This window comes from Watersipora subatra, chromosome 9 (assembly GCF_963576615.1).
Source record: "Watersipora subatra chromosome 9, tzWatSuba1.1, whole genome shotgun sequence".
Lineage (NCBI taxonomy): Eukaryota > Metazoa > Bryozoa > Gymnolaemata > Cheilostomatida > Watersiporidae > Watersipora > Watersipora subatra.
Window position 1 is genome coordinate 45,361,988 of NC_088716.1, and position 16,102 is coordinate 45,378,089.

At 33.7% G+C, this 16,102-nt stretch overlaps 1 protein-coding gene across 1 annotated transcript in view; it reads left to right on the forward strand.

The window, feature by feature from the left end:
- LOC137405125 (mucin-22-like) overlaps nt 1-14,905 on the forward strand; it is a 28,649-nt gene extending 13,744 nt beyond the window's left edge. The window contains exons 7-15 of the mRNA XM_068091349.1: nt 1,003-1,249; nt 2,228-2,400; nt 3,545-3,777; nt 6,194-6,337; nt 6,878-7,005; nt 7,565-7,682; nt 9,252-9,466; nt 13,972-14,204; nt 14,712-14,905. Coding sequence (XP_067947450.1) covers nt 1,003-1,249; nt 2,228-2,400; nt 3,545-3,777; nt 6,194-6,337; nt 6,878-7,005; nt 7,565-7,682; nt 9,252-9,466; nt 13,972-14,204; nt 14,712-14,905 — 1,685 coding nt within the window. The remainder of the gene's footprint in view (nt 1-1,002; nt 1,250-2,227; nt 2,401-3,544; nt 3,778-6,193; nt 6,338-6,877; nt 7,006-7,564; nt 7,683-9,251; nt 9,467-13,971; nt 14,205-14,711) is intronic.
- Nucleotides 14,906-16,102: the final 1,197 nt, after the last annotated feature.

The window sequence follows — 16,102 nt, forward strand, 5'->3', positions numbered from 1 at the left end:
GGATGATTATTGGTTGACTAGGTGCATAGTGAATCAAAGACATCACCGAGGCAACACAGATGTGTTGGGAGAACATTAAAGCTGTAAAAATTTCGTCACGTATCGTCTACAGTCTGTATAATGTGCAAATGCGTAATCTATATTTCTTTTCATAAAAATTGCTGCAGGACTAGTATTTCATCAGTTCAGCAGAGTTGTGACACACTAAAACTGCGCTGTGTCATCGCCGTGCAGTACACAGTAATTTTGCAGGGCATTACAACTTTCCAATGCACACTAGACATATACTAATATTGCAAATGCGCTCTACTACAAATTGCACATTGCAATCTACCACGTAATGACGTGTACTTCCATGATGCATTACCTGAAACCCAGCAATTCAAGTATGAAATTGAAAATGCATGTGTACTACAGTTGCGCATTAGAATGAAGTTGACACAGCGGATCAACTGACACTGCTGGCTTTTCAAGAATCTGTACTGCATCATTCAACATTTTCAGATGATATATTTAGCAAGCTCATGAACTTTTGCTCCAACTCCAAAAATTTCCTGCCACTGCAATGCATTTTTTATCTGGGCATGGGTGAATACTTTATCACACCCTGCGTTTTAGTGACTGTATCATGTAATGAGAACACTACGTCGCGGACTATGTAAACGCGGGTGGGTTTGTGATAGTGCGAACAATGTTATTACAAACAATCACCGATGTATTAATCCCGACATAGCACCATATAGTGCGAAACAGCCTTTAACCAGACATCACGAAGCTAAACTAATCTCAGCTGGTCTTAACCAGTTATCACAGGTTTCCACAAGTTTTTTTTAGGTTTGAAATTACTGTCCTAGTAAAAAAATTGAATTTTTATGGTCATCATAACTTTTAAAACTAACAACTACCCGCAGTGTTTGGTTGTTTTAGGTTTTATAGTCTAAGAAGTTCTTAATCAGTAAAAATCTGTTTTCTCACTGTTAATGATTTTTCTGCACTTTACAGTTACTGAGCTTATGTACAACACAAGTGAGATAGTGAGTCAGCTAGTAAACATATCAGGAGACAACATGGAGTATGGCATCACTGTCTTAGATTTTGTGCTGATAGTTGAAATTTTGCGCTTCACCCTCGCCGTTGAGGCTCCCTCCAACTATAGTACAGAAGACTACATGACTGTTTACAATTTACTCCAATATGTCGAAGATGACATCCTTCGTTCAGCAGAATCAACCAACAGCAGTGTCAGCAAGTACGTACAAATAAGGAACCTTTATTTTCTATCACATATCATTTTTAAAATAAATTGTCGAACTTGGTTAAAATAAGGTTGCAGAAAAGTGTGATAAGTTTTTATAGAAGTATCTTGACCTACTAGAGTTACTCGTGCTTCACAAATATTGAAAATAATGCTTTGAAAAAATGTACATGTTTCCAATCAAAAAAAATAGTTGTAATTTGTAAATGTTACAAATGTAGAGATCTTAACAAAAACATAGTAACTTTTTGATATTTTATTGGCAAATAATATTAATATTTTTTTTATAATTTTGTATTTTGTAGTTTTAAAAACCAACAAAATAGCAATGATGAGTTCTTTTTGGAATTATTTCAGAAAAACTTTTTTCTGTAAAAAGTCTTTGTTTTATGAAAACTAAATTATTTGATTAAAAAAGCCTTTATTGGTCTACCATGCATACAATCTTTTTACGATTGAGTCAAGTTTCGAAAAAAGGTTTAATAATCAAAGTTTTGGTCTAAGCTATTTGGTGGAACTATAAAGAAAATAATGAAAAGATTTTAACAGAATGATTTTTAGGCATTTATACACATGCTTTCACTAACACTTAGTAAGTGATCTTTGTTTACCGTGTGCTGCTCTGCTGCTGAAAAAATAGCTATCAAACTATATATTTGCATGTTAGCCAACTTTACATTTAAAAAACTATCTTAGATAAGCACTTTAAAGAGCGTAAATTTAATCACACGCATATGAAATAACAATACATAACTTTTCAGTTGCCTCAATATCACTGATTTCTATTCAGTCAGACATGGAGCCTTAAAGGTTAATGAAGTTAGTAACGGCACATCGCAATTCAATTAAAAAGTCAATTTGAACTCTACTTTAAATACAACTCAACAAGGATCAGGTTTAATTGGGTTCACCATTTTATTTTTCAAGATTTTTAATACATCATTGTGTGAGATTTGTATGTTTTATTTTTAGACTTATAAGAAACATGAACAAGTTTTCAGATGATGTGCAACTCTATGGAGCAAATAACATGACACTTTCAAGGTCATCACTTACTGTGCATGTATCACAGCTGAGTAATACCTCTAATTGCACTGATGGGTACTCCTACTCCTTCGACCATAGAAATTACGGTTACTCACAGGGTATGGCAACTCCAAAGTGATTGTGCTTTAATATTCAACATGTGATATAAAGGTAGCCCAAGTGTTCATGCAAGAACAATTGCGCTGCACAAGCTCTATTGTACCAAGTGTTGGGTGCGGTTACTTGGTCTATCGTTTTAATGTCATATTGTAAAAACTATTAGTAAGAAATACCTACCCCTCTTTTTATTCAAAGCTTGTTTCAATTGTATTCATAGAAAATTTCCCTATTGGGTCCATAACTGGTGAATGTCTCAAATGGTGATATCTCTATTGATCAAGGCCAACTGAAGTTTAAATAAACACTTTTGAGCAATTGATGCTAAAAAATCCTAGTGTGTGGAGGCAGATTTCAATGAATTTGAATTTTTAAGAATTATTCTTAGAAGTGGTTCACTTCTATTATTGAGCTTATTCCAAATAAGTGAGGTGACTGAGATAGACAACAGAAACACAGACAAGCGATCACTTTATTAAAAGACTTGTAAACATAAGACACAAAGTTCGTAAATAAATTATAGTACATCTAAATCAATTGATGTGAAAACAACTAAAAAATACAAATCTAATGACATATTTTAGAGCTGTTACAGCAGAAAAAATTGATGTAGTATTGTTTAAAACCTGCTAAAGACCGTCAATCATCCAGAGCTGCGGGAGTTGAAATGATTAAAAACACTTAATATGGCAACAGTGGATGACATTTTGTCTGTAAGATCATAAGAACATTGCTGAAATCGTAGTCTACAAATAGATACTAGACTTTATTATAGATAACTTCCGCATAAACTAATGCTTTGCTTAAATTTTAAAAGTGATATGCCAGTGAATGCCACAGAAGACAAGATTGTCTGTGACAAAAGAAATGAACTGTTTAGAATGCATTAACCTTTTTGACGCATCAAAAGAGAATGTGCTGTCTATTTTCTGTAGCCATACAAGCAATTCCATTTTTTTAATTTTATCTTTTTGTATCTCAAGCTTGTGGTTCCTTTATGATATCAACATTTTCAACATCTGCATTTTCTTTTACCTACTCTGGTACATGTGACCCTATTGGAAGAACAAGGATTGTTTTCATAGAATTTTAATATGGTGTAACACTGAATTAAAATAAAGTTATCCATAATAGGTTAATTTTTAGACACCCAATCTCCATTAGAGGTTGAGCTTCCAAAGGAGGTGGCTCGCTGTGACTCTGGAAAAAGATTGAAATTCACAATCTATAGAATAGACCATCTTTTTCAAGCACTGATAGAGCCGAATGAAACAGACAGCCAACAGACAAACAGCTGGGTTGTTTCAGCTTCGATTGGAAAGCAAAAAGTTTATAACCTGACAAATAAAGTCAGGGTTGTTCTACCACATAAAGTAAAGGTATGTATGCTGCGGGGCTAGAGAATTTTAATCTAAGTAAAATACAAGAGGTTTACTGATTTTAGCCTATTTCAAACAGTGCTGCAGTTAACTCTTTGTAAATACTACATGGCGCGTAAAACCACACAATAATTTAATTTTTGCAATAATAATAGTAAATAATTGAATATAAATTGTTATTATCATAGCATGCATTATACATATTATTGTTTTAGTTAACATATGATATAAAATAATACAAGAATAAATACCTCTCAACACTCCTGTGCATCATTTTCAAAATTCACATCCAGTTTAGCAATAATAGAGTTTGCACTTGTGAATGCCTTATTTTTCAGAAAAATGCATCAGCTTATCAAATTATGTTCTGTTGTGTAAATTCTTTAGCCTCGTAAGCATAAAAAAATTTAAAAATGACAGAAGAGCAAAACGAACTACTATAAACTAAAAATTGCTCACCCCCAGTAGGAATGTTTTTAGCCACCAATGTTCATGACAAATGTTCATGTTCAAATGGCGCCAATGCCATTAGTCTCAGCTATGATTATCAAAGATCACTGAGCCACTGATATTGTGACAGTGCAGTTATCCATGCACAAACCCTGCTTGCAGCAAGCAAAGCAGAAATCAAATGTCATACATTAAGTTTGAGAGAATTTTTCAAGTTCCTTTTGATCAAATAGAGAGTACAACCTTAAGATGTTTGTGTAGGGTAATGAAGCATTTAAACAATGCCATTTTACTGGATTTGTCCGAACATATTTTGGCTATATTAATAAACTAGAAATTCCACTGTCATACAGCCCATGACCAAAGAGATGGCCAAAGATATTGGCAAAAAAATAAAGGGTACTAATGGTTGAGAAATGCAATATTAGCTATCAAATGGCTCTGCAGTGCAATAGGATAACTGCAATGGTAGCTGTAATGTACTGAGTGTGGGTGTTATTATATACAACAATAAGCAATAATGAATGGAAAAGATGTTTATATTTTCCCCCTGCAACAGGAGAAATGCAATATTGGCCAATATTAGAAGTAAAATGCACTGATATTCTTAGAATAATCAATTTTATTAATATAGTAATAATAGAAAACCAATACAAAATTTTATTTACATTTCAAAACGTCATAGGTAGCAATATCGAAAAGTTGTGGTATTTATATAGGTTTTAAGAAAATTTATTTAAAAAGTGTTTGGTCATGACAAACAACAACAATGAAAGGAAAATATTACACGTTTATATCTCTCCCTTGCAATAGGAGAAATGCAATGTTGGCCAATATTATAAGTAAAATGCACTGATATTATTAAAATAACCAATATTGTTAATATAGTAATACAGCAATAATAGAAAACCTATGAGCGTTAATGCGTCTCGAAGATTTCTGCAAACTGCAGCAAAACAAAAGCTGTTATAAAAGTGTTATAAAGCTGTAGGCCTAATTTACTGTAATGTATGTAATTCAACAACAATAAAGAAATATGTTTATTATAACTCTGAAATGCAAAATTAGAAGTAAAATGGCAAGCTACTGTGTACTATACACAGTTTGAAAGTTGGTTGCGTTGAATGTAGAATGGTTTTGATAAGCGATCTTTAACAGTTTAACAGAAAGCGGGTAGGAGCATTCACTCGTATAAAAATGTAGCAAAATAAAAAATGTTCTCGTCATGAAGGGGCGTTGTAGTTTGGCCCTAGCTTGTATGTAAGTTGTAAAGAATTTCGGCTAACGTTTTAAATAATGAAACCTTCAGTGATTGGACAAAAAACATAGGCTGATAAACGGTGTAGCACAATTTCGTACCTGTAAATCGGTCTACGCCTCAAACGGTCTACGTTTATTACAGAAACCTTCGAATAAATTCGATTACAAGTAAACAGCACCATAGACTGGTAAAATGAACTCGGTTTTCTCGTGAAATACGCACTACTAAATAGTTCTACAATCGGTCGCACGGCTTTATTGGCGTTTCAATTTTCGGTCTTAACTTTTATTAAACCGAGCTTTTCCAGCTTTTTGTGGCAATTTTCATTCAAATAAATCTGTCTATTTGTGTATAATCCGATCAGATGGGTAAGTTTAAAGATAATACCGACAATTTACAAAGACTTGGTAACATATTTAAACAGGTTTAAATGTGTTTTGTACCGTTATTATACTTTAAGGACTTTACATTCCGATGCTTAAATTTCTTGATGAAATTTCTAGCCAAGGGTTCGTCTCATTGTTGATGAATAATTTTCGTAAGTTGTGTGCACATGCATTTATCATAAAAACTCCCACACATCGCTCTGCTCGTTTGCTCGTGGGATTATACACATTTATTATTACTGTTATTTTCAAAAGAAGGTTGTTAATCACTTTTGTAATGTGCATAGGCCTACATTATGTATGACTTGGTATCATTTAGCTGAGTGGTAACCTAAGCACTCTGTGTACCTATTGGGACTGGGAGCTGAGCAGATGGTCACAAGAGGGCGTAACCCTGGTAGAGAGAACAGCTGACTACACCGTCTGTGACAGTGATCATCTCACTCACTTTGCTCTACTTCTTGTAAGTATTTCCATTAACTATTGACTACCCCAAAAGTAATAAAAATCTCCTTTCAATATCTTTATAAATGAGTTTTTTAATATTAGATATAAATTAAGTCTCAATTTTTAATTCCACTACAGTATTTTTTACTCAAAGTTTTCTAAAACCTTTAAAAAAATACTTAGCTTTTATTGGTTTTTATTTTATGTATAAAATATATTCATATTAATTATATCTGTAAGCGACTAACTTGAGAAAAAGTTGCAAGGTTTTAAGAAAGTTTATCAAGTAGTTACCAGTGCACCTCAGTGCTGTCAATGGTGGCATGAGACTAGCTGATGCTCTTTCATAAATCAAAATAACATCTATAGCCAAACTGGAAATTATAGCTTGAAACAATTAATAGTTATTCCCTATTCTCATGCTTACAGCTAACTTACACACACAAAAAGTCTAAAAATGTTGTTAAAATTAATTTAGTCACTAAAAGTACAGTCAAATCAAAATCTGCTACAATATTGATCTATGCAAATTCTTGGTGCTATTTCTCCTTTGCAGGATGTTAACCCATATGACGGAGTCTTAGATGAAAAGAACACTGCTATTCTTACATATCTGAGTTATGTGGGCTGCGCAATATCTCTCTGCGGTGCCCTCATTACCCTTCTCACTTATGGTATACACAGGTAACCAACATGCCATTATGCAATAATTTTAAAAGTAGGCTTATATGCTAAAGAGGAGTGTTTGACAAATAATTGAAATGTCATTTAGCTATGGTATTCTATGTACATTAACTTACACACTGATAAACTATCACACTATACAGATAACTAATATGCCATCGAGTTATAATTTTACATAACTAGCACACACTCTGTTGAACTAACACGTTATCGAGATAACTAATATGCCATTAAAATATTGCTTCTGCGCGTAACTAACACATTATCAGCATGTTCATGTGAATGTATATCTAATATACCAACAATCTCACAGTTTGCCAATGTGATTAAAAAACATAAAATGTTATTTTATACCAAAGTATATCTGAAATTAACACATAACTTGAAAACGACATATTAGTCGAGTGAACTTGCTTAAGTATTTCAACCATCTCTTACAGCAAAACACATATTAGAACTGTTCACTAGCATGACAACATAGAACTTTAGAGATAATATGCATTTATCATGCTTTATCTGGAATTTTTTTGACTATGAAATTAAATGTAATTATTAACAGGAAGCTAAGGAAAGATAACCCTTCCAAGATACTGATGAACCTTGCTGCAGCTTTAGCATTGCTCAACCTTATCTTTCTCTCACTGACACATATTAAAGTAGACAATGTCTTGTGCAAGGTAGGTGTAGGTAACACTACTAAAATACATTCTGTTTTAATGTCAAAAATTAAAACTTTTGAGGTGCTTGAAGAGCTTTCAGACTGCTTAGTATTACTAAAGATCGTCATTACAGCTTTGTGTTTACCCATAGTTCAGCCAAGTTTACATAAATTTTTTGGGGCATCAAAGGGTGTACTTGCAAGCGACAAATTGTTTTTTCTGTAGCAGTCAGTTTTTTTTGTTACATGTATATAAAATTATTGTAATGACTTACCGCAAAAATTGAATAGAGTCATTACTCTGGATGCATGAAAAAAACTGGTGACCTTCATACACACAACATTTAATATTTATTTATTTTATATTGTATTCATTTATTGCTTGTTAGAACAAGGTGTTAACTCTGATTATTTTCTGTGACATTACACACCAAAGCACTGTAAATGTGATGAGAGTAATTAACTATGATATGTATAGAATTGTTTAAGCTGTGCTCCCTGTTGCTGAAGACCAGAGATTTACAATCTGAATACAACTAAAGGTAAACCTTTAGTTAGGATATGAGTTAGCATACATCGGGAATTTCTTGCAGTTAATTGACTCTATACCTGAAGTAATTTCCAAGAAATGATGTTTGAAGTTATCAACAAATCGTTGCTTTGTGCAGAGGAATAAAAAAACTGGTAAGACCAAAAAAAAATTAGAAATAATAAAAAAATTATCAGCTAAGTTAGTTCAATCTTTACCTTGTCTGGACTAGAACAGTGTACGCCACATGTCTATATATTCGCCTTTACGTCATGACCTATGCAGCGCTAAACTTACGTTTATGTGTCTTAAAGGCAAATCAACAATACAAGCTTTGTTTTATTAATACTATTTTGTACATTTAATTTTGAATTCATACATAATTTTTACAATCTTTACTCAATAAATTTGTTTTAATGTCATGTGTAGTCACTTTTAGTATTTATTAAAAATTTATCATAGATTTTGAGATATGGAACAAATTAAATAAATTGTAGAACATTTCTAAAGAAATATTAGATCCAACGTACGACGATTTAACATACAAAGCAGATGCTGAAACGAATTGAATTTTATGTAAAGATTTTTTACTTTTTGTCTCCTGTTCACTTGGCAAAGCACAAGACCTAGCTGGCCATTTTCAGGATAAAATGACAACAAACATATTTTTCAACTGACATTTTTACAGCTCTCACATGTAAAACATCTGTTTTGTTTTTGTGTGTAATTGGCTGCACTATTTATTAAAGAGCTATCATAAAAATAAAATACATAATACATAAAATACTATGTATACTTATAGAAATATTTGATGCAACATACAACAGCTGTGATATAAGAAACAGATCTCAAATGAATTAATGTTGCATGCAGAGGTTTGCCTGTATTTAGGCTCAACTGTAATTTGTTGTTGTTTCATCAGAGGCGTCGCGGGATGTTCTTAAAATGAGACATACAAGTGTGTACTCAACTTGCTAAATCTCTGTTAAATAATACAACAGAATGACAACTTACAAATATCCATAATTTTAGCTAAGATTTGCTAAATATTTGTTTTAGGTGGCAGGTGCTTTGCTACATTACTCATTAATGTCTGCGTTTGCATGGATGGCCATCGAAGGAGTTTACATGTACATTTCATTGGTGGTAATATTTCGAACAATCAACAGACTTATGCTAAAGTCGATGCTAGTCGGATGGGGAACACCTTTACTTGTTGTTGTAATTACACTATCTATAGACGTCAACAACTACCAACTTTACAATGGCCAACTGTGAGTTTATGTCCAAGCAAGCTACAGGTTTTACATAAAATAAAGAAATACTTTAAAGAAGCTTATGATATCATTATTAGATGTATTTAGGAAATAATTTGTATGTAAAGTCTATGATCTAGTGGGCAGTAATACATATAGCTAATGATCAAATAGGCTAAGTAAATAATTGTTGGTGCACATGCGTTGAGAGTTTTTTTAAAAAACAATCAATCCGGATGTCACTGCTAACTTTTACACACATCAGAAACCACCTCTGTTTGAGTTGAGTGAATCAGTTCTAGATGCGCAAAAGATCAAGATAGACCATGCATTTGATGGTGTTCTCTACAGCGTCGTCATATATACTGGCAGATGTTAGCTGTACCAACAATCTTCTCAAAGCTTTGTAAAACAAGCAGGTATTTAGTGCAACGATCATTTAGCAGAAGTCATTGTGTAGTTTCACAATTGGTAGTCAGGTTAGGGAATTATTTATAAAAAAAATCACTGCATTTCAAAAACGCTCACTCTTTCTATTATCCAATAAACTTTTCAACAATTTATTATTATTATTTTTAGTTTTAATATTTCTCCTATTATTAAATTTGCTAACTTTTGTTAAAAAGTGTGCTTTCATTGCTAAAAAATGGCAAAGAATATAGGTACTGTAAAAAATTATTCGAACCAAGCGCTAACATATTTGATCTGGTGTAAATTTCATCTTTGATGGCAATTGTGAGAGACATCAGCTCCCTTACAACCATGCCAAATTGTTAAAACAGTAGGAATGGCGATATGCCTAACCCAGCTGCGAGCAGCAATAAATGGCCATCTTGAAAAATGCATTGCAATATGATTACAATGCTCTTTCTTATTTTACTAACATTAATGGATACTAAGACCTGCCATATTCACAAGTGATTTTAGACAAGTCCAAAGTGACTGTTTGGTACATTCATGAGTTTTAAAACCATAAACTTCATTTAAGTAACTTAGTTTCATATTGCCACCTATGATTACTGCAAACCCATTTTACAACAGTAAAGATTTTTCACTATTATTATTACATATTATTATTACCATTAGTGAGTTACTGGATATAACATCGCTATCCATTCAGAACCACTCAACCTAAATAAACAGCGCTTTTCTTAAGATGTTTTCAAGACGTAATAGAGTAGTTTTTTTACTGTTTTTATTACTATTACAATGTATTATAATTATTATTACTATTATTATAATTATTATTCTTATTATCACTATTGCTATTGTCATTATTCTTATTACTACTTTTATTATTATAAGAAAAATTGTCTTCCCAACCAAGTGGTTTGTAGTAAGTGAGCCCAGGCCTTAGGGTAATCACTTTAATATCCATACAAGGATACAGACCAGGTATTGATAGCTTGGAACACGTTTCCTGAATTCAACTTTGACTTGAAAACTCTCTTTACTCTGTCTATGTATTCATCACATATTTTCATTTTCGTTGCATTATGTTCGATGTCATCTGCTTCCAGTACTCCAAGGTATTAGCATTTGTCATAGTCTATGAGGTGGTGAATTCCTGTGTTCCTTGCATTTCCACTCTCTCCTCTGCAGAGAGTCCCTCTTCTCGGTGTCCCTCTTTTCATGATGATGGTGGCATATTTGTTTAGTTTGAATTCCATACCGATGTCATTGCAGTATATTTTAACAGTCTTGTTTAGTGTGTTTATGGCATTCTGTGACCTTCCATAAACTGTCAAGTCATCCATGAATTACATCTCTTGGTGGTTGATTACATCTCTTTTTTCGTATGATATGTTGATTTTAGTTTATCTAAAATGTTTTAATGGTATCATGGCCATCACAAACATCAACGGTGACAAATTATTTCTCTGAAAGATCTCACATTTAATACTAACCTATAGCTTTTGACTAGATCACTTTTACTTTCTATGATAATATTTCATATTGCAAACCTGCTCATTATGAATTTCTCAGTGTTCTCTGACACTTTGCATCAGTCAAACACTGATATTATCCGTGTATGGGGAACCATGTCATAAGTCTTTCCGTCGTCTATGTGGCCCATCACTAGGATACTCTTTCTTGTTCTACAATCTCTCATTACATTCTTATCTATTATCAGTTGGTCTTTCGTCCTTCTGTGCTTACGTCCACAGCCTTTCCATTTGCATGGTATTATGTTCTGTTGCTCTAGGTGGTTGTATATGCTTTTCGAGATCATGACAGTCAGCACTTTATAAATTATAGGCAAGCATGTTATTGGTCTGTAATTGGATGGTACATTTTCTTTTCTGGGATCCTTGGGGATAAGTATCGTCCTACTAGTTAGTTGTCATAAACTCTGGTGGTTTTCTGAGCTGATCCACAATTCTAGCATGTAGGCTAGTAAAGTTTTTCAGCCAGTACGCTTGTACTCTATTTGGTCTGGCTACCTTTCATTACTACTTACCTAATTTGCCTAAAACTCTTTTCAAGCTGCCTGCGTTGATCTCCAAGTTGTCTTGGTGTTCTAAACCTCTCAAGTTTTTTTCTGATTCTTTGATTCATTCAGCACCTCAGTTGTGTACATGAGCCTGTGTCAAAATGCAGCTCCAGAACTCTTGAGCTGAATTTGGTTCAGGTGGAGGTACTTGTACCTGGTCTTTTCCCTTTAGCCTGTGATAGAACTTTCCCAGACCATTCTCAAAAAGTTGGTTCTTTCAAAACTAGTTTACCTGTGTCTATATCTCTTTAGCTAGGCTGCTGTGGCTTTCAGTCTTTTCTTGAGTTTTTCAATCACTCTGTCTACATCTTTTCTCATGAGTCTGTTTTGTACTTCAATCATTAGGTTGCTTTTTGATGGTCTGCCTTGATATTGATCATCTTGCTTACTCATTTCCTTACCTCTTCTATTTTTTTGCAGTTGTATTTTTCATGGTGGCTCTCTCTTATTGTTGTTTCCAGTTGGTTTGTTCACATTCAAGCATTTTAGCACAATGAGAGCTTCAGCAAAGACAAGCCTGCTGGTTTCAACGATGTCTGCGACTTCCATGAACCTTATTGCCTTGTTGATCTTTGCCATTTCCTTAAGTAGCTTTTTTGATGTTTTCTGGAATCTAAAGATAACTCTTTCGTCAACATTAACCATTTCATCATCTAGTTGTCTGATAATTTTCCTCTCTTGTTCTGTTGGATTCTTATTTCTGTTCTCAGCTATTCGCTGTTCTGGTTTTTCTCTGGTCTTTTCTGTTTGTTTGTGTGTGGTGTTACTTTCACTACGGTCTTTTTCTGCTTTTCACTCTCAGTTGGTTTGGTATTCAAGACTTTGTTTTTAATTTTGGTCTGACACTAGTCCATTTCTTTTGATCACCCTAACTTGGTTTGCAATCCTCTGTTCAATAATGCTGCAGTCTCCTATTCTTCTAGATCTGATTTATTCTCTTAATATACCTTCTCCTTTCAGGCTCGCTGAGGTAGTAACACTCCAGTGCGTCAATGTTATCTGTCTGTTCCATCTTCTTCTGGTATGTTTAGTAGTAGTAGTAGTATCAATTCCGGTAGCAGACTGATGACCATTCCACGCCTGGTCTCCCACATAAGAACCAGGCATGGCTTTTTATATATTATTATTCTTATTATTATTGAGGCATTGCACAGTTGTTGCTGGATATAACACTGCTATCCATTCAGAACTAATGAACCTAATCAGACAGCACCTTTTTTAAGATGTTTGTCGAACCCAATAGAGCAGCTTGTTGAATGCTGTCCACTGTCTTCTGGTGAGCATGGAATACTGTCATCTAATCCTTCAAGCGCTAGTTAGCTTCAAGTGCACCCATCACTATTAAAATCACTCAAACTCTTGCATTTCACATTCTGTTCACTTCAATAATTAGGTCCTGGTGCTTCCTGATCTTTTTTGTTCCTTCTATTTCCTTCAGAAGTCACTTGGCACAGCCATATCTATAGCTATTGTTTTTCTATTCCTCTTGTCAATGACAGCTTATCAGGCCTCCTTGTCTCTATCTCTTGATTGCAGTTATTACTATTATAATTACTATTATAATCATTATATCATTATCAACTTTTAATAATTATTAACTATTGTTTATTTAAATTTATTTAATTAAGTTTAATTAAATAATTATTAATATAATAATTACAATTATTATTACTATTGCTATTATAATTATTATTATCGATTACTATATAAACTGGTGTTATTTTCTATCATTGATGTAGTTCTACTAGGCTAGGATGACACAATATTACTATTATTATTATTGTTACTGCTATTCTAATTATTACTATTACTGCAACAATTATTGTTCTCATGGTTGCTATTGTTTACTATTGCTGTTATTTCAGTTAATAAAGGCTCTCACCACTTTAGCTTCCATATTCATTCAAGTGGGTCCAGGAGCCAAGTTTTATTAGTGCAATTCTAAGCTAGTTGAAAGATTTAGGACTAACAGCCTCTGTTTTACCAAAAACATAACTTGTATTCAACCATGCTCAATATTGTATTTTAGATGCTGGCTGAAACCAGAAGCATTCTTTGGTGCCGTGCTAGCACCTATTGGTGTGATTCTGATTATGAATACCATCGCTTTCTTCTTCGTCGTGAAACAGATTCGCCGAATGTCTGCCAAACGTGGTTCTACCTGCTCTAGTGAAGCGAGAAAAGTAAAAAGAAAAATTGGGAAACGTATCCGGGGCGCCATTTCCGTATTTGCATTGCTAGGACTTACTTGGAGCATGGCAGGTGTGTAGCAAATGAATTAAGGTAGAGTTTATTTTTGAATGTTAAAGACAACACATAAGATCAAGCTGCATCAAATGACTTTTGAAATGTAGCTCATCACCGGTAAAAAGAAACATTTAGCATACATTATTATTGCTTTTATGAAATACTAGTTGAAACAAGGTTTGGTCCTACTTGTTAATAAATTCTTAGCTTTCAGGCAAAGCAGCAATATACTCCTTATAGCAGAGCTAATCCCTAAGCTAGTAATTTTAGCTAGGTTGAATTACTAGTACGTAAGATTTTTTTACAATTTATATCACCAGCTTGTTTTACGAAATGTCAAAAGCCATGCCAAAATGCTGTGTATAAAAAATCAAAAATTTATATCGAATAGCTTTTGCAACTTTTGTGTCAGTTGGGATGAATTCTAAAACGAGGTATTTCCTGAAGAAAATATAAACTTAACCAGTATATGTATGCTCACCTTTTAGGCAGTCATTTACTTGGTCAGTGAATCTTTTTCAGGGCTTTTGGCTGTGCAGAAGGCAGTGGTGTTCAACTACATTTTTGTCATCTTCAACTCGCTTCAAGGATTTTTACTCTTCCTGTTTTACTGTGTCTTGAAGAAAGAAGCAAGACAATCATGGCGGAGGTCACTTCCATGTTTCAGAGCTTTGCTTAAGGAATTGAGCAGCAGCTATAAACCAACAGGTGATTAGTTCAAAGCAAATATAAACGCCAGGTTGCTGAAAGTATTTTGTTTTAAAACTCAGTTTAGTTCCAGAGAACCAGCCTCCTAAACACTAACCTTTAGCTTATTTGATTGAAAATTTTAAAAACCCTGGGCACCGCCGAGGTTACTGCTTTTAGCAATGTGGAAACATTGCTAGGACTTTTAACTTTAGAAAAATGATAACTTCACAGATGTGTATGATTGCAATAAACTTTATTGGCTTTCAACATCAACACCACCAAAAAGTCTAAAAGCAAATGCAAATAAGTAATACAAAACTTCAAAACTAGCTCAATGAATGACAACATTACCATATTTGCACATTACAACTATAGGCACATGAAAGAACAAGAACATACAGATTAGAAACATAAGGCCGATTATAAAAGTTCATAACTAGTACCTTTTTCTTCCTGGTGAATAACTTTGCGACTTCGTGTACAGACCTGCCAACCAAAGAGTGGGGCAATGCGTGAGATTTGGTTTTGGGGCAATTGATGTATCAATGATAGCATATATAAAATTTTTGAAATTGGGGCAAAAATCTCACACATTTTCATTTTTTCTTTGGGGTGATTGCGTGAGTCTCACGCCCAATGCGTGAGAGTTGGCAGGTATGTTTGTGTAACAAGAACTCTTTCAGTTATGAAATACGTGATCAGCTGCTACGTAAGCCCACTATGTAGTTCATTTTGACTGAGCAAACTACTACTGCACGTCCGTCTGCTAAAAACAGAGTTCATAGGTCAACGACCAGCGCAGAAATCACATATCACTGGCTAACAAGTAAAGCACACTCGTCCCAGCCAATCATGCCACAGCAACACTGAAGGCCTAGCAAACTGTAAACCGATGCACGTGTCACTCAACCCGCCTCCAGATCACCTGGGTATTAGAAATGATGCAAGGCTATTGAACAAGGAGAAAGCTAATTCCTTCGATGTCTGAGTCTGGGAAATGAGCATAATAATACACAATCTTTTCATTGCTAGTTCACTATTAAATACTTTATCAAATAAAATTCTGTGTGTAACTTGTCTACAAATACATTTAGAGTAAATACACTATATATAGGGCAATGTGGTGAAATATAGAGCATGGGTAGTGCTAAGTAATATTATCAAATATAATATTAGAATACAATGTAAGAGAATGAGAAAAAAAATGATATTAATGACACAAT